The sequence below is a fragment of the Trachinotus anak genome, unplaced genomic scaffold (assembly GCF_046630095.1).
Source record: "Trachinotus anak isolate AG129_WGS33_773 ecotype Australia unplaced genomic scaffold, CSIRO_AGI_Tana_v1 ptg000018l, whole genome shotgun sequence".
Lineage (NCBI taxonomy): Eukaryota > Metazoa > Chordata > Actinopteri > Carangiformes > Carangidae > Trachinotus > Trachinotus anak.
In genome coordinates, this window is record NW_027273869.1 from 10,657,501 (window position 1) to 10,680,139 (window position 22,639).

Consider the following 22,639-nt stretch of genomic DNA (forward strand, 5'->3'; position numbering starts at 1 on the left):
TCAAATGGTGTATGCTGAAACTTACCCTTGTAGCACATGAAATGCTTTTCTTCTGAACAGTTACAACCTGTCCATGTGTTATTTTCAATACCTTCACATATTTGCCTCCCATTTGTTACATTAGTCCCATTTGAGATACTGAATGTGTAAGGGACGCCATTTGACCAAGTGGAAACATTAAATCGACTCCTATGCAGACCAAGCCAGAAGAATATTTGTGGGTATTTCAGAATGTCTAACAAGAAATTGATGTCGTCTTCATCATACACAGTTACAAATGATCCACTTTCATTTTTACACTCATTTAATGACTTGTCCCATGTAGACTCATTCACTTTAGGGAAGCTGAAAATTCGTAGACGATTTAATGCAAACGTTGAGTGAACAAATCCTGTAAAAATGGACAAAGACAAAAAAATATTTTATTCTTCACTTGCTTAAACTTTACTGCTTATAAAAAACAACAATATTATGAACTACTGGACTTTTAAAATTAAGTGTCCCCAAGTTTAAATACAATGAAGACAATATGTCATACACTGACTACAAAACCTCTCTTATGCTTATACATAACTAATTAGTGCAGTTGTTGCTTGTTATCAAAACAGGAATAGTGAGGGCAGCATGCAGAAATCTGTCTTATTCAAAACGACTAATGACAAGATATTGGCTTTGAGAAATATTAGGAGGTCCTAAACGTGTTGACTGGCATGCATAGACTGTGTGCACAAAACACCCACTGAATACCATAGGGAGATCCTTACCTGAACACAGCATGAACAACACAAGGGTCATCTTCACAGTTATAAAGTTCATGGTGAAAAGACTAAATGAAAAGCAGAGAGATAACAAAATGAGTAACTGAACATGTTGTTAACAAAGGTGGGAATCGTACTGAGGAAAAACATCAAGATATAGTTTCAGAAAAAGGTTTAATCCCTCATTTTTAACTGTAACTCATGCACACACTGTGTCCACTGGGTTTAAATTCAGCAATCCTAACTAAAATTTAGCTAATCCTAACGGTGGTTATGTATTACATTCTTTTTTTTTTCCCAGTGGTTTTAAAAAGTCTCTTACCTGCCAAGGTCAGGGCCAGAGTGCTGTCAGTTTGGTGATTTTGCTTCGGTGTCAGGTTTTTTATCCTGTGTCAGGGTGACATAAGCTAATTAAAGGCACCAGCTTCTTTGTACATGTTTACATAGTCAAAACAGAGATGGCAAAAAGATTGATAATTAACTAAAGCTAGGTAAGGTCACACTGTACTTGAGTTAAAGTAAACTAAATATGTCATTTTCTCCTTTTTGGTTGAAGTTTTCATACTAAGCAACACACGCTGGCAGCAAATATATAACACCAACATACATAATGAAGACTAAAGAATCTCAGAGTAGGCCTTGGAACATTGGTTAGACCAATACATAAAACATAACATAATGCATACTGGTATGGACAAAAGGGTCAGGTATCCAATTATTCTGCAGCTTATACACACAAAGGGTACATCTGTTTATTTGCTTATATATATTCCTCTTTTCCAGTAACCAACACTATATTTCCTGGAAAGGCTACTTGCATAAATTACATGTCACTAATGTCATTAGAAAATTACAAAAGACAATACTGTCTGATTATTGAGCGAGAAAACCTTGGGGAAACGAGCAAACAAGGCCAGAAAAAGTGAAGACTTCCTTCACGCTCTCCTTTCAACATATCTCCTTGTATTTATAAACTGTCTATCATTAATAATGCTCACAGACAGTGGGACTATTAAAAGTGAGTGGTTTTCTCCACTATCTAAAATAATGCTGTTAAATGTCAATGAATACTTCTACATGCTGCCTCCACTATTCCCAGTCATGACTAACTAAATATGTTTTATTTTTCCCCTGTAAATAATAATGCACAACAGGGAATAGACAATTATGGGAAATGCACAAATTACTGCAAGTGCAGTATTAAATATAAAAGAAATACAAAATATTATAAAATTTGTGTCTCCTGAAGTGCAATTGTAACTCACAAGCAAGCATTGTGTGCCATTAGAGCCTATGATTATGCTCTGTGTGTGTGTGTGTGTGTGTGTGTGTGTGTGTGTGTGTGTGTGTGTGTGTGTGTGTGTGTGTGTGTGTGTTTGTGTGTGTGTGTAAAAGCAGGCCCTCATCTAATAACACATATTGTCGTTACAGTGCTGGATGGATGGGACAAAGTACACAATAGTTTGATGAGCTTTGATCTGAGCAGAGTTTGACTTCATTTTCAAATACTAGGGAGTACTTTTCTGTGTACAGAGTACATAGTCTCCTTCCTTCTATCTTCTAGTTTTTGTACTTCATTGCAGAGGTTTGAAATCTCAGAGCAACGTGAGTCACAGTCTGCACCAAGAATTCTATTGTAATGAAAATGAATCCTGTGTCTTACGTGTTGTCACAGCTGTAACAGTGCCTGAGCCTCTTCACCCTCTCTGACTGCTTTATGGACTGTACCTGCAGGTTAGTTACACATGACTCAGTGTGCAGTGAAGTGACGTGCTGCTGTGCATCTTACAAAGTGTCCACTGAGTGTGTATTAATTGGGGGATTTAGTGACATTTTCACTTGATGTGCTTCCAAATGAGCAAGTGTACCTTGAAATTTTACTATTCCGTGTAAAGGGAGTGGAGTAGACCTCAATTTATTTGGAAAGGATATAAACCATTTCTATTAGACTATCAACTGTAGTTCAATTAAATGTATGTAATTGTATTGTATTTGTCTCCTTATAGGAGAGGGCCAGATTTGGATTTGACAAACAGACTTAAAAAGAGAGATTCCAACCATCAAAGTGGTGCCCATTAGCTTTTCTATGAGTATACTTTGATACAACAGTACTGCATAGACCAACTTCCTTATGAATGTAATATATGGCTAAGTATATATGGCTAAAGTTATACAAACTCCTTTTTTTCTGTAATTTTCCTTATGACTGGCCCAAAACAACTAGGTTTTCATTATGTCTTATGGATTATTTTGTCTTTTTAGTTTTAGTTTAAAAACTTTTGCCAAAAAGTGTTTTTGTACATCTTATCAAACCACGCAGAGCTGTAGCACAGTTAATCTGTCACCAGGTATACTGTTGTTAGCAGAGACATATTTGTTTAGTATTCAAATCATGGCACCTGCAGTGGAGACATCAGACACATACTGTAGGTGTCTATGAATAGTCCTGTATATCAGGAGATGATATGTAAATTCAACTAAAGTTTGTTTTTGGTTAATATTTTCCTTGGGACTTACAGAGGGGTTTTAAAGGTCATGGTAATGTTATGTCTCTATTTGAGATCTGTGAATTTTATTTTTAGATGTCATTTGATATCTTTATTCATCTTAAAGCCAAAACTTCATCATGCCCAGATTGTCTTTTATTTGTGTAGACTTCGGGTCTACCAGCTGTACAGTAGTATTACTTTAATTATGATGTGTTTTATGTGATCAAATGCACTTTTTCAGTTGTTATTGGAGTTTAAGCTGTCAAAGTCCAGTGAATAACCTTAAATGGTACAAATGTAGGTTAAACTACCAAAAACTGAAAAATCATGTAACTTTCATAGAAAACAGGCCCTTTTCAGTGATTGAAATTGAAATTGGTTAACTTACATCTTTCTTGCAGCAATGGAAGTAAATGAAACCTCAAAAGTTAATGGGAACAATTTCTACAGGTCGCTGACATACAAACGACCTTTCTGTGCAAAGGCAGTGTTGGAACAAACTTACTGCACCCTTTGATGCATCATTAGGACAACACTGTACTGCAGGAAAAAAGATGAATCAGAATGGTGAGAAAAGTTTTATTTCTAGCGTAAAAAAGGTCACAACTGTGTTCGGATACTGAATGAGTCCAAAATTTTCGGAAGACGGTGACAGCAGTCCAAATCCCCACGCTGCCCGACATAATTGATGGAGTGAGTAAAGCTGTAAGCACTCAGACTGTGATTGTGAACCGCAACTTGGGAACCACCTTGGAAGGAGCTGTTAATGCTCAGACTGTGGTCATAAATCGCAACATGGGTCACATCTTGGAGAAGCTTGCAGCTTTGGAAAGGAGAATGGATGGAGATGACCAGAATGGACTAACAGAGTAAGCCGTGTCTATTGAAATACGACTGCTCGCCCTAACCCAAACAATCATAATCTAATCTGCGTTCCGGCCCCCGCAGCACCGGCCTTGGCCAAGACCGGTGCTGGAACAACTCCCCCACGAGATCGCTGCAGTGAGACGCTTCTACTCCTACCCCCCCCCCTCCTCCACGGACACCTGTGGATTGTTGACTCCGTCCAGGAACCGATCAAGGATGTCTCCATGGCAACTTGCTGTGTTATCGCGATGACACCCTGCGAACTGAGGCACTGATTGTGAACTAGACGAAGCGACTCCCCAGGCCTATGCACACACACACATTCACGGACACCTCTTACATGTACATATGCAACTCACAACCCAACCCCATCCCACGCCTTCGCCGCTTCCTCCCATCCAGCGTGGCGGGCGGGGTCCGATAGCTGCGCCTAAATGGCAGCGGCTGCGGCTGGCTGCCTGTCTGCACTGGAATCACCTCCTCCCCCCTTTTCCCGAATCCCACACTGTACCCCCCCCCAGGAGTATAGTTTGGGTTCTGTTATTTTTTTCTCCTCTCCTCTCCACTTGTTTTTTCCCCATTCCTCCTTTTTAAATGGCGCCGCAGATGGCTGCCTCGGTGTTTTGGTGCGCTCTGCACCATTCACTAGAACAAATTCCTTGTACGTGAAAACATACTTGGCAATAAACCTGATTCTGATTCTGATTCTGATTCTGATTCTGATTTAGATTAACTTCAGGATTTAAGATTCCATTATTACTTTTCTTCTTTTTTTTTTAAATCTTTCTTTAATATGATTTATTTGTTTTATGCTTTTATTTCAGAGTACGCATTTTAGTAACAACTGGAAAATGTAGGTGTTCTAAAATTGGTAGTGTATGTCTGTAATGGCCCCCCCGTAATTATACGAAACAACTAGTTTTAGAATGAAACTATGATAGTTCATATTCTCCTTCTGTCCTTCTAAAGTCCATTAAAGTTTCATCTAAACAAAACTTGCTGCATCCTCTAGTCCAAAATTTAACTTTGATCTCAACTATTCACCTGAAAAGTTTCGTGACTGCATCTTGCATAGTTGTGACAAAATGTTCTGACAACAATCTGTCCACACAGAGACACACATAAACAAAACTGCCTCTGTGGTAGTTCCTGCCACAGTGAAAGGTGAATAAAATACCACACGCTGGTAAACAAGACTAAACTGAAACATATTGTGTGTTCATCAACTCACATTCATCTCTACACAGTACATCTACAGCCACATGCATAAACAGGGATTGGGAACAGCGTTACATTCATTTATCTGCACACGGTCTCACATTTGAATTTCAGTAGGTGACTTTCAAAAGGTGACTAATGGATTTAGAGGAGACTAGGGCGTCATTAAAGATACATATGTAAGAACACACACTCCAATCCTCAATATTAAACACTAACAAACAGTAAATGCACTTATTTCATATTCGAAATGTTCCAGGAAATGACAGAAGTGGGACAAGACGATTGTCACAAGTATAATAATCTTTGAACTGCAAAAGTTTGCAAAAACTTTTGGTGAGAATGGGTACATACATTTAAATCAGTTAAGTATTTACACAAAGCACTTGAGTTTTTAGATTAAACAGATGCAACCGTGAATTTTTAAACAACTTCTTTTCAGTAAAGTAGTCCAAATACATTGTTCATCCCCTATGACCATATTCCTGTCATGTTTTTCTGTATAAAAAGGCTCCTCTGAGCACTGTACCCTGATAACAGCACATATACAGTCTGTAACACTTTCCCTCTGTTTCTGCTTGTAGACTTTAAGCCATCAGTAGTGCACATCAGGCCACAGGGAGCAGATATATCCCCCTGAAACACTAGTGTATTTGGCTGACACAGCACCCAGTGTCATGATGGAAAGGGCACATTACCTGAAGTCGTATCAGTGCAATATAAGATATGTGATGACAGTAAATCATCTTCAAAAGACAGCCATCCTCAGTGATTCAAGCCCCGTCCATTCACATTTAATATCTTCGCACTCACTGTGCATCCTGGTTGTGCTCCTTTTCTCATTTTATGATGCCTTAATTATTGAACAGGCTTGTCTGTTGATAGTTGTGTGAGGGAATCAGGCAAGAGATGAAAAAAAAAAAAAATCAATGCACGTGAGCATTCCAAGAATTCAGTGGAAGTTTAAATGTCAAAAATAATATGACATAAAAGCACATAAACATAAAACATAAAAGGACCTATTAGTAAATTTTGCTAACCATAACATTAACAGCTGTTTACTGCCCAGTTTTGGTATGAGCTTCAGCTATCATTGCGTTTACTATACAAGAGCTGATGATAATACATAATGCGCCCTCTGAGCAGTGCTACTTCTTCAGGGCAGCTTGGACGCCACAGTGACTCGGTATCGGAAAGTGACAAGACAGTCTGACCGGGCCGGGACTAGCTGGTTAGCATGCTAACTTCAGCAGAAGAAAAAGAATTGATAGAAATAGAAGCAAAACAAGTTTGATGCTGAACTCGGTGTTTCTTCTAGACTGGAAAATAAACGTCTGTTAATGCTAACATTGGTTACATAGCAATAGTAAACCTCACAAATATCTAATTTAAAGTATCCGTAAACACCGAATCACAAAGAGGTATTCAGTTTCTGTCACCAACCAGATACAGTGGAGATGGATGGAAACGTCTGTGTTGCTCAGAAGAAACACAAACCAAACCACTGGAACTACTTTTTAATTAAAGAAATGGTCCCAAAGTTTCAGAGGTGGATATCTGAAATTCTCAAAACATGAAACCTTAGCTGTCTGGATGAAACACCAATTGCAAGCTCATTGATCCTTGGTAAAAGGTTCATCTTCAATTCAACTCTCAGCTTCATCTAATACTCGGCAATTATTAGAATACGAAACTTTAGAGCAATTTGATAGGCGTGTAGTTTTAGGCTACTGAGGTCATGAGGGACTTAATCCCAAGTCAGACACTGCATCGATGCTTAAAAGGGCACACATGTAAGCGGCACAGCAGGGTGTAAGCATGTCACTTTAGCCGAAGTCTGAATCAGGCTCTTTGTGAGTATTGACGTGTGAGTGCACCCGCAGATTGTTGGCGTGTGTTTGAAGTGAGGTCGAACATGCTCGGAGCCTGTGTTGAAATGTGCGCGAGCATTCATGCTGTCTTCAAGTGTGCGGCGGGTGTAAGCCAAGCATCAATACGCACTCACGCATACGCTCTGCTGCCAACCCCCTTGTGTAGGTGTGAGGCCACAGTGACCCAGGGTACTGATGCAATGGCGGAGAAAGCTGATGGATAAAGGGAGATGTCAACTGGCTTCAACAGCAGGCGAAGCCATTTTACCCACAGAAGTGCTGTGAGACATTTAGCCAGGACTGTGGCTTGCTTTTAGGTTCTGTGTGCGCACGGGTATGTCTGTGTGCATGTGTGTGTGTGTGTGTATTGCCCTAAGAGGTGGCTGCGGCTGGAAGCTGCTGATTGCCAGTCACTCTCCTCTGACACTAGAACAGGAAGCAGTGGAAGCTGTTTCTGCTCACTTTGATTTGAGAGCGGAAGGCACGCACTCTGTGATTAATCCTCTGTGAGACTTCGAGTTTGATGGCACCAGCTTAGTCTAGAAATTGTAAATTGTCAGGGCTTTTCACTTGTGTATTGTTCTTGCTCATTCGTCTCTCTTGCTGTCTGTTTCCAAGAGGTGGATGCTAGTATTTGAGACGACCCCGCGACCTTTTCACTGCCACCACTGTCACCTTAATAATGAACTGAAGATAACAATAAACACGTTTTTTGAGATGTATTTCCTCCACTTGTGCCACAGCTTTCTAGCTCTTGTGTTCTAATATTGAATATTTCCAGATATGTGGTGTTTTCATCCCATGGCTGGAACCGTGGACACGCAGTGGGACCCACTCTGACTTCAGCCGCTTCTGTTTAGGGTCCCTGAAGCATAACAATAGAAAACTTTTAATGTTTGACTGCTGTTACTTTGTTCCTTCTCGCACTTCCTTGACCACAAGTTGTCAGGCAGTAACTCCGTCTCTATGGAAACAGTGTGCTTTTAACCAAGCAGGAAAGTGTAGAGGAGGCAGAGAACAAAGCTGTGAGGAGGAGGGGGGAGATGGCGTACAGCTTATCCACGCTTCATGCAAAAAAAAAATAAATTACATAATTGTGGGGAGAAAAGGCCGGCTGGCCATACATTTCATATTTTGCTTTTTGGGCAAAACCTTATTCAATTTTCCTGCGTCCTTGAACACATCATCCACCTGCACCTGTATTATCAATGAAAAAGTTTCTGTGACAAAGAAATAAAATGATTTACTGTTCATTTTCCATCTGAAAAGAATGAAAACCATTGAAATGGAAGAGAAAACACACTGAAAAATATTTTATACCGTCTAAATCTTCTGAATGTGTTTGTTTTTTATATAATGATAATATGATGACGCATTATCAGATCTGCCTTGGCTCATTTTACAGAGGAAATTGAATGTTCACAACACATTCTCTGAGTGCAATGTACCCCTTGAGGATGCCTATAGTTGTCGACTTACTCCCTCAGCCTTCGAAGGCTTGATCTCACAAAAGTTCCCCTGAGTTTTCAGAGTAACGGAAAGGCACTTAAGGTGGCAGTGGGATTTCCCTAAGGAGACGTGCCGAGGGGAAGTCAACAAGTGTCAGAGACAAGGAGCGTGAGAGACGAGAGGCAACCTGGGCTAGAAGTAAGTCAGAAGGAAGGAAATGAGATGAATGATTTAGAGCAACTAAAGAGGGAAGCAGTGAGGATGAAAAGGGAGAAAGACAGGGAGTGAGATGTGGAGGAACTGCAACATACTGGATGTCAGACAGGAGGGATTAGGCAGAAGCAGAAGAGATGAAGAGTAGAAACTGGCTTTGCTCTCCCTTCTTGAGAAATAGCGGCCGGCGACTGAGAAAACAACAGGCATTAATTAACAAAACTCACATATTCAGCTTTTTCATGGCCCAATTAGGAATGATTTTATTTAGCTTATTTTTCTTCCATGAGGCAAACACATTTACTGCCAGACTTTACTTTGATGGGCTGTATTATATCAAAAGGACAGGAAGATCTGGAAATCGATGATATTTTTTGCTAGTCGTATTAAACACGGATGCATCTATTGCATTTTGTCAAAGATTTCATTATACTGAGGAGAGAGGAAAAGATTTGTCATGGCACGTTACATTGGTGAAAAAGACTAAACCTTTTGTTATAATGAGAGCATTTTTTAGAAATGCTCACTGACTCCCAAAGATGTTTATTCTGTTATCGTCCGGAACTATAAGTCTATCAAAAATTGTCAGTCTAGAGTGCGGTTCGGCTTTACTTTTAAAGTTAATGATAAAGTGATAAAAAACTGTAGACGAATTCATTTTACAGTTCATTTGTGCCAGTGATTTATTTGGCTCCCCTTTAATGGTAGGACCAGTCGTTCCAGAACAGGCTTTAAATGGGAGAAAATAATATTGATTTTACACTATCTTTGAAACAGTGGAACCATTATCTGCACGATATTTTGGAGCCCCTTGGAAGCACATTTTGATTTAAGTGAAAACCTACTTTCAAAATAATGACTATTGAGAAAGTACATCACATCACATGCCACTCACAAATGTATGAGTCATTTATAAGATATGTATTGCAGTACAGTTACGTTTTATGAATCATTTTTAAAACGTTAAATGATTCAGCCAAAGCCACTGGTTGGAAATCGCGTGTCTGTCTTGTTGTGATGTCTGAGCACATTTTTCACACTGCAAGTTCCCATCCTACTACTGTCCAATCAAACAAGTCTGCACTTCATTCAGTAATTGCCTCCTGCTGTGAAAAAAGCGAACAGCATCTATGGCTAACTCAGTCCACTCAAGAAATTTTTTTCTCCACAAAGAAAGTTATGTCAGTGGAAGAGAGGGACACAAAAGTGTAGCTCTGCAGATAAAAAACAAAAAGCTGCTAGTGTGCACTGCAGTTAATTATTTGATCCTGCTGTACCAATTCCACCTTTTGCCTTTTGGTTGTAGTTTCTCTTTTAATCGATGTCTTTTTAAACTCTAATTTTAAATTAGAAAATTCTTTGGATAATTTTTTGGCATTTTAACACTATTTCTACTTCTTCTGGTTTTAAGTTTTTCTTTCATTGTTTTTGCATTTTCACAATAATTTATGACCTTTTGTTTTATTGCTGGACCACAACTGACCTATAATCATGAATGTTGCTGACTGACTGATTGACTGTTTCACCATTGGTCAGTTGGAGCCCCAAAATGAAATAACGCAAACAGTTTCTGTTACGTCATCTGGGGGGCATTTAAACGCTTTGCTGCCATCTTAGTGCCTTAGTCGCTAGATTTACTGACATGTCAGATCCCCTCAGGGACTTTTTTTTCTTTTCAAAAAGCACCTAGTGACGAATCCAGCAACTTTTTGGCTGTTTGTATGTTGTGGTTATAAAATCAGGATTGCAGCAGTGCAGAGCAGCAGCTCGGAAATGGCTTGGAAGTGACTGCCAGTGTAGTTTAATGAGTCATGTTTTAGTCACTGTTTCATACCTTGGTATTGGTATTTAGATGTATTAAAACACTGTTTACGTGAACACAGAGACTAGGAGAGAAGCAAACAGACTGACACTAGGCAGAATCCTGATTTGATGCAATGACATCATGAATTTGCTAATTAGCTCAATATATCATCTAGTGACATTTAGTGATTTTTTTGATTTTTGAGAAGGCTTATGCTACTTTTCATTCAGAGTAGTTATTTACATTGGCTCCATGATTAATCATAGAAAAATAATGTAATTAATACAGCTGATGGGTGATATTAAAGATGACAACAACAGGTCTCGAAGCTGAAGTTAGTGATGCATCCAGGATAGATCTGTAAGTCTATGTTTGTGTGTGTCGGAGTTTCTTTGTGGTGTAGTTACAAAAGTTAGGGGTCCCTTGGGTCTCATCCATCAGTTTCATCACTAGTACACAGACTGACAAATTAATATGGCTCACATCCAACCTGAAGCCTGCTGTGTCTCACTGCCCTCCCCTTTGTTTTTTGCCCTCAGCCTTTCTCATACTTTTGTTTTTCTGTTCTCTTTTATTAATTTTGTACTTCTTTTGATCACGATCTGCCGCCGACCATTTCATCACTTACTTTCTCAGCAGAACTTTCTCTCATTCTCACTCATTTTTAGAAAATATCTCTTTTCTCTCCATCTTTTATTCACCCTGTCTCTCACTGACATTCTCTGTCATTTCAGCTCTGTTTTTCTTTAGCACTGTATATTTCTGACTCTCTTTCTTTTTCTGTCACCCTTTTCGTTTTTCTTTTCTTCTCTCCTTGCTTTTGACCCATCGTCTCTCCCAGTCTCTGGCTTCATTCTTAGTCGTTCTCAGTATGTCTGTCTCTCTGACTTTTTGTCTCTCTTCTGTATAGCTCATTCTTTCTCTTATGTCACACACAGCGTTGTCTTACCTCTTCTGTTTGCCTCTGTTTTTCCCTTTGTCTTCACTTTTTAGATTTTCAAGGTTTTCTCATGTTCTTATGCATGCAAAGACACCAAACATGAAGATCAAGTGAAATGTGAAAAAAAAAACATTGAGTGAGATTTTCTCTGATCTGTTTGCTGAAACACTGAAATTTCCTTCATCAGTATATTTGCAAATATACTCAATTTTGCTTAATCAGAAGGTTTGCAGTTTTACTGATTTATAAAAGCAGTAGTATATTATGAAATCAGCTTCACTTAGGCTAGAGTTTAACCTGAATACAAAAATTGTGATATAAACAAATATCATTTGCAAACTTTAGTTAACTTTGTAAGAGGAAAGGCTTCTGTAGAAGAGGTAAGAGATAAATCACACTACAAGTCAAAAGGTTAGCAGTGGTGATGTTGTAGTCATGCGACTGTGTTGTAGTTCGTTTATAGCCTAACATTAGCTTTTTCCGTCTAGCGATTTTATTCCGGGGGCAAAAGTCTTAAAAGTGTGTATTTAGGGGCACCACAGTGGCTCACCTGGTAGAGCACGTACCATTTGGGCTTAGTCCTAATCGCAGTGGACCAGGGTTCAAATCCGAAGGCCCTTTGCTGCATGTCATCCCCTCTCTCTCTCCCAAACTTTCCTGTCTCTCTCTCACTGTAAGTATTAAATAAAGGCATAGAAAGCCAGAAAAAAAAAGAAAAAGGAAAAGTGTTAATTTGTGAAGATTATCATGCTGAGCAAAATTTGTAAATATGAACTTCTTTTTGTCGCAGAACTTATTTTCTGCAGCAACCCAAAAGCCCTCAGTAAAAATCCCAGTGGCTTTTTACTGAACCAGGGTGATGCTAACTTCCAAAAATACGTCATCCCTGTAGCATGAGGAGAGGACCACGAAGTTCACTTTCAGCTTCCTGTGCCAGTTTCACACCAACATTGTACATGTTTGGAGTAGAATCGACCTGAAACAGGGATGAGTTGGCTACAAAATGATCCAGTTTTGTAGAAATAAACATCTGATTACTGCTGTTGAGAATCGTTTTTTTTTTTTTTTTTATTGTTCACACCATGTACTGTCCTTATATAATGATGCAGTCATGTGTGCCACCAGTCATCCAGTAATGTATGGAGTATGGCTCTTCAGAAGCCACTTCACTGTTAACCTGTCGTAACTGAGAAACAAAAAGACCCAGATTGCTCATGACTGACAAAACAAGAAAAAAAGTTTTGTCATTCTGAAGCTGGAGCTCAGCTTTGACCTGCTCTGACTAAAGAAAAGCACATTTTCACTGCATTCATTCTCTCTCTGCTCCACTGTCTCTGTGTTTTCTATCCACACGTCTCTATATTTTGCACATTGCTTTTCTGCTTTTTCTCAAACTCCCTCCATTGTTTTTTTGAATCCTCCTCTCCCTCCTCGGTCTTCTGAACCTTTAACTTTCTTTGACACAAATTCCTGCTGAGGGGGTTGGCCTGGCAAAATTAAATGAGATTTGATTTTTAACTTTAATTGATTTACCCTTGCTGAGATGGTCACAGTGAATGGTCGTGCTGAATAACTTGCGTATCGAACACAAATTCTCTCTGGCTGTGAAATCAATGGCAGAGGACTTATTGGAGTAAGTGTTTGCATCAGCACTAAATGGATAATGTTTTTCTTTTCTTTGTGTTATTCAGTCAAATTTTTTCTTTTCTGCCACCATACCTGGCTATATTTCCATATATCTGGTTTTTAAAGCAAAGCTAAAAAAGATCAACATTCCTGCTGCTGTGTCTATGTTTAGAGCCGGATTATACTGTTCCAGTCAGTGCAATATTTTCCACCTGCATATCTGTAAGGTGAGGATCTACATTGAACGCTGAGGTAATCCCCTCTCAAAATGAATCTCTCACTCTCTATCTCTGACTTCCTCACTCTTGACAAGTGCAACTCTGCAACTTTATCAGTCTTTAACTTTATTATCACCGCCTTTCCTCTTCTATCTTAATCTGTCGTCTCACCTGCCTTTGTGCCTTCCCTCTCTCTCTCTCTCTCTGCGCCTTGTTTCTCTCTCTGCTTATAATAATTCAGGTTCTGCTTCCATGCCTTGCTATTCATAAACTGCCAGTGATCCAGGAAAAATGCTTCAGAGGCATTGTTGTTCTGGATGTTGAACAGTAGCACTGCGCCTGTTCTACCAGCCTGGGCTGTGTTTCCTTCTGAAAAGCTGACTGGCCCAGATCTGCACTGGTCCCAGCTAATTTTGTGCAATGTAAATCAGTGAGATTTTGCTGAAACTCAGTCATTCTCTGACTTATATAACACCTAGATATGTCTCTGTGCAACTCCATCCCTCTCATGGCTCTCCCCCCTTCTGTCTCACCACTGTGGCATCTTCAGTGAAAGCTGTGATTAAAATCTTTAAAGAGTCAGAAGACTAGATTTTTGCCCTGCCCCTTCTTTCTTTCATCTTTCATGCTCAGTGTATCTCTGTTGGTGTCTTTTCACTCTCTCTGAATAGACTTTTCTTTCTTCTTTTGTTAGTGTGGGACAGAGACTGTGCAGCCGCAGTCATTCATAGTGGCATAATTATCAATGGACCTACCCTCTTCTACCTGGCATTGACCAGCTGTTATGGGACTATGCAAACTTAAAGCGGCACTAACCAGGTTGTTTATATTAACAATAGGTCAAATAACTACATGTAAAATGAAAGTCGTTGCTGCTGACGAACTCACAGATAATTATCCCCTGACTCTGCAGTTCCTTTTAGCTCCACTGAGCATTTTAGCATCTTTCAGCTCATTGTTTTGATCTAACAACCTGCCACTTTACTGTTTTGGTTACCAATCACAGCAGGTAGCTATTTTCAGAGAAAAAACTCTAACAAACCCACTGTACACTACCAGACAGAAAAAGTTAGCTACTGGCTAGAGAGCATAATGGAGTATGTAGCATCTAAAGAGCCAGTTATTTCCCCCCTGAGTTGGTGGAGACCATAATAGAGCCAACAGGAGAATAAATATTGGACTTCATTAAATCATCAAATGATGTTCGCCATATCAGCTGGTGGGAATGAGAGTGAGAGTGAACCAAAACAGTGAAGTTCTGAGCTATGAAACTAAAACAATAAGATAAACTGCAGATTAAGGTAAAAGGTCTTTGGTTTCTTCACTACACCACAAGTGGTAACTTTCATTTTACATGTAGCCATTTGATCAGTTGTTCATACAAATATTCATTAGAGGTGCTTTAAAAAACAACAACAAGTGCAACGATGTCCTCTTGTTGGTACTAAAGATGAAAGAATATATTGTATTTATTGGGGTCTAATTGCACTGATGATGATCAGAATCGCAGGTACAAGGGAGTAAGCATGAACATCCCAAATACTCTCAAGTAATCAAAAGTCAAGCAACAAATAAGAATAATTCAGCAGTAATGAACATTTGTGCACATGTCGGCAAGGAAAAATAATATCCACACTGTACATTCATTATGCCCCCTGTGAGCTTTACTTCTTCATATTTCATGTAGTGTGGGTGCTTATCTGCCAACCAAATATTACAAGTTTAAGATGTTAATCTGCCCCTGCCAATTCTGCACTTCACAAAATTAGGTTGCTTCAAAGCATTGCAGATAGTGCTGAAATATTCAGTTTGGTCTTTCCTGATGGAACATTACGATTTCAGCTTTCTCATTAGGGTGTGTTATAAAACCTCACTAATTACCATTATCAAATAATCAGTCTTTGATCATGATGTGTGGCCTCAACTCTGTAGTCTGCTGCAACATACTCCAAAAAAGTCACCTTAGAAATGGTTAAAATGTTGAGAATCTTTACACCGTTTCCAGTTTTACATTTTATACCAGATTGGAATCAGATTAAAAATGAAATGAAGACTGAGGATATCAGTACATTGTGCCTTCTTTATAATTTTAAAGCCTCTGACCTGATAATATGATGAAGATATGTGCTAGATGTGTGAATTATTTTACAAATTGAGCCTGGGAATTCTAAAATGTCAAGTGTCTCATTTGTTTAAATGAATCCATACTCATTATTATTACTGCTCTCTTCCTCTTTTTTTGGCATTTAACCCCTTCTCTCATATTTTGGAAGGGCCAATTCCCACTGCTCACACTTATTATTTTAAAGACTGGGGCTCTGCTTGACTCACGAGCAGACAGAAAAAGAGATGACTGAAACCGTTTTGTTAAAACCATTTTCATCATCCCCCTGCGGATTGGCGGAGTCGGCAAATGGTTGGTGCTTAAGTTTGCTGGCTTTGCTGACTCACGGGGAGATGGAGACAAAAGTCCTGGGCCTCATGGGGGGAACAAAGAAGCCCAAAGTCTGCTGGAAAACTTTGTTTCTTGTTGAAACTCATTGTGGAAGTGTTGCAAGACAAGATCCAGAATTTCATTTCAGTTCTTTCCTCCCGTTCACTTTCCTCGGTATCGCTTTTGCCCTTTCTCATATTGATTCAAATGGGTAGAAACAGATGGAGGTTTGGAATGGAAGCCCCTCTCTGGATAACAGCTCCCTTGCCTTCTCTCTCTCGATGCCCTCTGTTCTGCTGAGTCATTCACTGTTGTGCCACAGTCGATGCAGCTTAGAAAACCACCAACAATGAATGGCAGAGCTGAATTCCTTTCTGGGGAGCACAAGCACCAACCGATTTTCCTTTCCTTTGAAAAATTAAAGCCCAAATCTAATCTTGTCCCTGGCTATCAAATTAGCAATTAAAATTGCAAACAATAGTGTGGCCGGTTTCACTGTTCACTGTGCCACCCTGGGGCGAACTGGCTTTGCCTTTCCAAAGATTTTAAAATGTCACAGTCAAAGAAGTTGAAAAAGACCATTACCAGTGACATTTTATTGTGTAAGTGTGTGTGTGGTATTAGAGCATACAAACACATACATTCAGAGAAAATTGCATTTTCCCAGATGCAAATACTAGACCTTGGGTTGTTGTAGAGATTAGTGCCTGCTCATCACTAGTTTTGTACTTCGTTTTATGTTTGGTGCAGTCCTCTCTTTTGACCTCAGTTTCACCCACTGGGGTAGGCACTCCATTAAAAAAAAAAAAAAAAAAAGGTAGCAGAGGTGCCCTTCAGTGTGTCCTTTGCAAAAACAGAGATATAAAATCAATTTTGCAGCTTCTTCTGTTCATGTGCATAGTTTTAGACAGGGACATCACATTGCTAATGAAGGAAATCATGGATTATATTCCGTGGATTTTTCTTACTCGGAGCCACACTTGTTGTCATGTCACAATCTGTGTCGAAATATGTTGAATATTGAAGCAGCTGCCATTTTTAAGCCTCTGCTTCTAAGTCAACACGGCCATAATGTCCTTTTCTGACCCATCTCTCACTGTCATAAACCTGAAGTTTGATTTGAGGAGGTGATACTATCCCACAGGCACTGGTAGGAATTATAGGGGCCCTTAACAAGATGTGACTCTGGACACATTAAAAAACTCCATCAATCTCAGACTTTATGGCCCCCCCCCGCCCCCCACCCTCCCTCCCCTCTGGAGCTCAGGGCTGCCTGAGTCATTACCTCTACTCACTCCACTTCCTTTATGTGTTGCCTTCAACCAACTGGAGCCCATTAGGTAACTCGCTGTATGGTTTGAAGTGTTGTCATTGGGGTGCAGTATAAAAGTGTCAGACAATTATATTCAAACATAAATTCAGATATTTAACTAGATTGAATAACAATCTGTAAGCCCGAGCTGAATGATCCTCCCTGCATCACTGGGCCTGAGACCATATTACCACATTTCTTGACGTTGGATACAGTAGATCCTGGGGAGGATCCTGAGGTATTCCCAGGTTGGATTGGATATGTAATCCCTCTAGCGTATTCTGGTTCTGCCTCAAGGTCTTCTCCTAGTTGAACATGCCCAGAATACCTCCAGAGGGAGGAGTCTAGGAGATATCCTGATCAGATGCCTGCACCACCTCATTTGGGGGTTTTTTTCATGCAAAAAGCAGCAGTTCTATTCCTAAACCCTGGATGTCAGAGCTTATCCTGCCCCTGAGGATGAGCCCAAACACCCTGACAAAAAGTCTTCTTGACATATCCAAATTTTATTCTTTAGGTCACAACTCAAAGTCAGTCACTTTCATGTCTGAACGTGAGGAATAGAACTCAGATCGACAGGTAATTTGACAGTGAACACACATGATCCAAGAGGCTGGTTTACGAATACAACTCTACTGATATTCAACTTAAAGGAATAGTTTGATATTTGGAAAATAGGGTTAACCACATTATTGCAGAGAGTTGCAAATAAGTATATTTTCCAAAATGTCAAACCATACCTTCAAATAACAGCCTAACACTCCACACCACTACAGCACAGCATACATCTCAGCCTTGTACAGCAATTTCTATAGGTATGACATAGAGAGCACAGTCATGATCCCCTGTCAATCATAGTGAGGATTTACAGTATATCCAGTAATAAGCCCACTGACCCAGACAAAGATATGTCAAAACCCAGTAATAAACCTGTAAACCACCAATCATATGGAGAAAAAAAACAACAGCAATACTTGGTTGCACGAGCTGTGAATCAACTTATGGATTTAAAGCAGGAGGCCAAGAGCTACGGTGCGGGGTATAAATTCTGCAAATGAAAATGGATAACATGGGGGTGGATATGAATGGTTGGGCTGGCGTGTGTGTGTGTGTGTGTGTGTGTGTGTATGAGAATGTGTAAAGCTGTGAATAAGGAAAAGGAGGATGCTTGGATGACATCGGGGCTGCTACGAGTCATCAGTTCCCAATACTGCTATTCATGAATCACTTTAACAAATGGCTAAGAGTGTGTGTGCGTCTGTGTGTGTACATGAATGTGTGCGTTTGAATGTATGTGTGCTGGTTCAGAAAAAGAAAAAAGAATGCTACACTGAAGTGCACAGATTATAGTCACAGCTTTCCGTCAGTGCCTTTGAGTTATGGATCGTCTTTCTCTATCCTTCCACTCATCTGACTGTCAAACATAACATCTCTGGTAACAAGACAAAATGTATTGATTGTGACTGAATTTGTAGAGTCTGGGACTGAGGTATGATGTATGTGTTTAAAGTCAAAGTTTTAAAGGTTCTCAGACATACCTGAAATCAGCCTGTCTTGATTCTGTCTTGATTAGTTCCACTTTTTTTTAGAAGAAAAAAAAAAAAGAAAATCACAGCACCTTGCTAACAGATAAAAGTGAAATAATAGAAGAGGAGGAGCCTGCCTGTCTAGCAGATTGCCAATTAAGACTGGCTTTAATTTGTGGTGAGTCTGCAATCAATGTTAACTTGTACGTTTGTGGAAATAATTAGGTGCCTCTTTGTAAGTCTGACCTCTGAACAGGTGTGAACTCTGCAAAGGTCATTGCCAAGTCTCTTTATTATACAGGTCCAAAGAAATCCCCGAGGACACCTTAATTGCTGAACTTTAAGTGGCAGGTGAGCTGAAACTATGCCTGTAATTGTTACATCGTGTCAGCTCTTAAGAGACTTTTCAAAGTTTTTTTTCATTTTTACATTATGTGTAAATAGTGAGCAGCTCGTTTGCCTCAGCCATGGGTGTATCACCCTTTGATGATCTCTAGGTTTGTGTGGATATATGGAGGGAGGATAAATCAATTGGAAGATGGAGGCAGACAGATGAATGTCTGAATTACGGGATCGTCTGAAAGAGAAACTACCAGAGAGAGGGAGGGAGAGAAACGTGTTTTTGTCTCTTTTTGACTTTAGGGCCTATTTCAAATGCCTTGTGCAACTCTAGCGGCCGCTAACAGCAGTCTGTGTGCTGGGGATACAAATGAATAGAAATTGTTTGGATTATATCTCATATGGACATTATCGGGATTTTTGCATTAATTTGCCATCAAGGACAAATTTTCATAAATCTACTTAGAAATCACAGAAAAAAGGTGACCATTTAGCTGAAGCTCTTGGCTTATTAGCTCTTATAAAATTTTCAGTTAGACTTACCAGAATAACACAAATAGGCTGAAATCCCAGAGGTGTAGCTTTAAGTTCAGTATTAAGTTCAGCTTCATTTCCAGTAATGTTTCACCAGTTTTCATGAGATTTGTTGTGAAGGTTAAAGCTTGAGTGATTGCATAGGTGTTATATTTACCTCATAATCCGATTTTGAAGTCTGGCACTCTCTGTGACTTAATACTGGATGGACAAACAAACCGCAGTCAATTTTTCAGAAACTTTTACATAAATATTTAAGACCAACTGTACTTTCATCTGTGGCTCCTCCCATTTTACATATGCTACATTCTTAAGGATAAATCTTACAATTCAGACTTGTATCTTGTATCTTTCCAGGGTATATTTCTCTGGTGTAGCCTAGAGCTCACAGTAAGCTTGTGCGCAGAGGGTTGTTGGTTTGCGTCCTTTGAAAAAACTGGGTGAGCAAAGTAAATTAGCTCTCCCCTTCACTCAGTAGTTATTAGAGGCACCCTCATAAGAGACTCAGTTGCTAACTCCAGTGTAGGTGGTGAGTATTTAACAGTGAAAGAAGTACAGTACATGCTGTGACTGGGTAAAACACACGCATCTGTCCCTGGATAATAATTGAACATCTAAGACTGAAATGAAACCCAGTGATGTTATACGGAAAGGTCTGGCTGCTGTTTTGAAGTCAGTGTCCTGAGACAGCGCACGGATCAGCAGGCAAGTGCTTGCACTCTGAGGAGCGGAGCCCTCCATGGTGCTGCAGCTGCTGCACACACTGCTGCTCCTTGTAAAATCACTCAATGCTCCACAGTCAGTTGAGAGTTACTGCTCCACAGCCCTCTTGCAGTTTAGGCTGGAAGCTTTCCCTGGTGTTAACAGCCTTGGTGCTCCCAACTAACATTCAACTCACACACTGGTGCACCAGCAGCTTAGACAGAAACTTATTATTTTATCTTAAACAGTCCTATAAAACCCGCTTTTGAACTCATCTGAGGCTAGAAATAGCTCAGGCAGAGGCAATAACAGCTTTGAAAAAAAGTTTGTTCATGAGATTTGGGAGTTTGAAACTGCAACAAGTTTGCTCCCTTTTGTTGGACTTAGCGCACAGCAGCGTCCAATCTGTTACCTGTCAAAACCAGAATCGCGTTTCTTTTATTGATCCCCAGTCAAGATGTTAAGAATTGATTTGTGGATTAAGAGACAGAAGGCATTTACATCTCCATGTGTTTACAGCTCCCAGTGCCTCATGGCGGACAGAGCTGCTGTAAGACTCTTCTCCATAAAGTTAATATACAGGAAATAATGGCATGGTATTAGTGCCCTACCCACACCCTAAACAACACAGTGAAAGGCTTTTCAAAAAAGGGTTAATTTTCACTGGACAGACATATTTTAGTGCATTTATTTCATTGGAAATGAACAGCATAAGCCCATATGTTATCAGCACATACATTTTGTCAGAGTCTAGAGCTTTAGAGCTTTGTCGGTGTGGAGTGAAGCACTAGTTTATTGATTAGCAGGAGGTTTTTTTTCCAATAAATTCAGGGATGATCTTATTCCTGAATGTATTTTTTTGTTATATCCTCTTTTTATCAACCCAGATGAGGCTTAAAATTGATTGAGGTCCTGCTGAATAATGAGTGGAGATCCCCTCCTTAATTCTGTCTCCCTCCTCTCGTTGCATCTCACCTTCTCCCGCTTCAGCTTCTCTTCCTCAGATTTCCTCAGCTTTTTGCTCCTATTGTGTAGTTAGAGGAATATTTTGATCTTTCTCTTTTTCTTGCTGTACGTTCCAGTGCAACTCTCGCTCTCAGTCACACACAAACATAGCCTCAGGCAAAACACAAGCAATTTTCTGTTATTCTGGTCAATAAATAGGAGATAAACATCATTTTGTTGGATTTTCTCCAAGCTTGTGTACAGATATCAGTCTATTTCTCTTAAGTGCTCCCATTTCATCTTTATAGTGGCAGTGTTTGTGTAATTCCAGGGCTATTCATATGTGGTTTGTCTTGTGTTTTTCTTGCCTCATGCCAGAAAGAGAGCAAGTGAAATGGTTGAAAAAAAGGACATTTACCACTTCGTGTTTTCTATCAATGCTTTCAATTAGCGGTGTTCAAGGTAGCAAATTTCCGCATTTGAAAAGCTGGAGCTTGTTAAATATTTGTATTTTGTAACTTAGAGGAGTAATTTGAAAGTTTTGCTATTGCTACATGGCTAAAATTAACTGGTCACTTACTTAGTCTCCTTTACTAGTCAAGAGCTGTCTCCAGCAGTGCAAATGAACCCTTTTGTTTTGCTTCTATTTCCATGCTTTATTTTCTTCTACTGATGTTAGTATGCTAACTAGCTAGCCCCAACCTGGTTGGACCGTCTCATCACTTTATGATACTGAGTCACTGCTCAGAGGGCCTATTATAACCTCTTATATGCTGCCGCTGGCTATGTAGCAATAGCAAAACTTACAAGTAGCTCCTTTAAAACATTAATGAAATGACTGATTACCAGAATTGTTGTAAGCTGTCACTTTTTGAGTTGTTAATTGATTAATTGACTAATTGTTTCAGCTTTAATGTAAATGATGAAAAAATAAAGACCAAAAACAAACTATTGTTGACGATCTTAGACGGGGAAATGGGGGATTTTCATTTCTAATTTATCTTTATACCATATCTCAATAGTTTGAGTCTATTCCATCACACTGTTCTCATTATTATGTGCACCTTTAAAATAACTGAAGTACACAAAGACACTACATGTTTTGAAAGTAAATGCATGATTGATTTTTTTCTTTTTTTTTAACTGAGAAAAAGATGATGGAGGGATTTGCCCACTCATATCTTCTTTTTTTCCTCCCTGTGTTTTTATAACAGTGTTATTATAGACAGAAATTCACTGAATGTTTCATTTTAGTGTTGCTATATATAGTTTTACTGGATTTGTACTCTAGGGAAGCAACCAAAATGACGGCAGAGGCACCAACTTTTGAGTCTCTCCATTGAGAGTTTGCTGCAGTAATGTGGAAACGATAGATAAGATGTTCACGAGGCACA

General features: G+C 39.5%; 2 protein-coding genes and 1 long non-coding RNA gene across 4 annotated transcripts in view; 1 reads left to right on the plus strand and 2 right to left on the minus strand.

Moving 5' to 3' along the window:
- LOC139635290 (C-type lectin BfL-1) overlaps positions 1-205 on the minus strand; it is a 3,859-nt gene extending 3,654 nt beyond the window's left edge. The window contains exon 1 of the mRNA XM_071502458.1: positions 26-205. Coding sequence (XP_071358559.1) covers positions 26-38 — 13 coding nt within the window. The 5' untranslated portion in view covers positions 39-205. The remainder of the gene's footprint in view (positions 1-25) is intronic.
- Positions 1-22,639, plus strand: part of grm8a (glutamate receptor, metabotropic 8a) — a 294,574-nt gene that overhangs the window by 250,280 nt on the left and 21,655 nt on the right. The gene's annotated exons all lie outside the window — the stretch shown is intronic.
- LOC139635587 (uncharacterized) lies at positions 247-1,293 on the minus strand. The gene is made up of 3 exons (XR_011694259.1): positions 1,081-1,293; positions 765-826; positions 247-391 (listed from the first exon to the last, which is right to left on the minus strand). It is a non-coding gene; the product is annotated as an uncharacterized lncRNA (long non-coding RNA).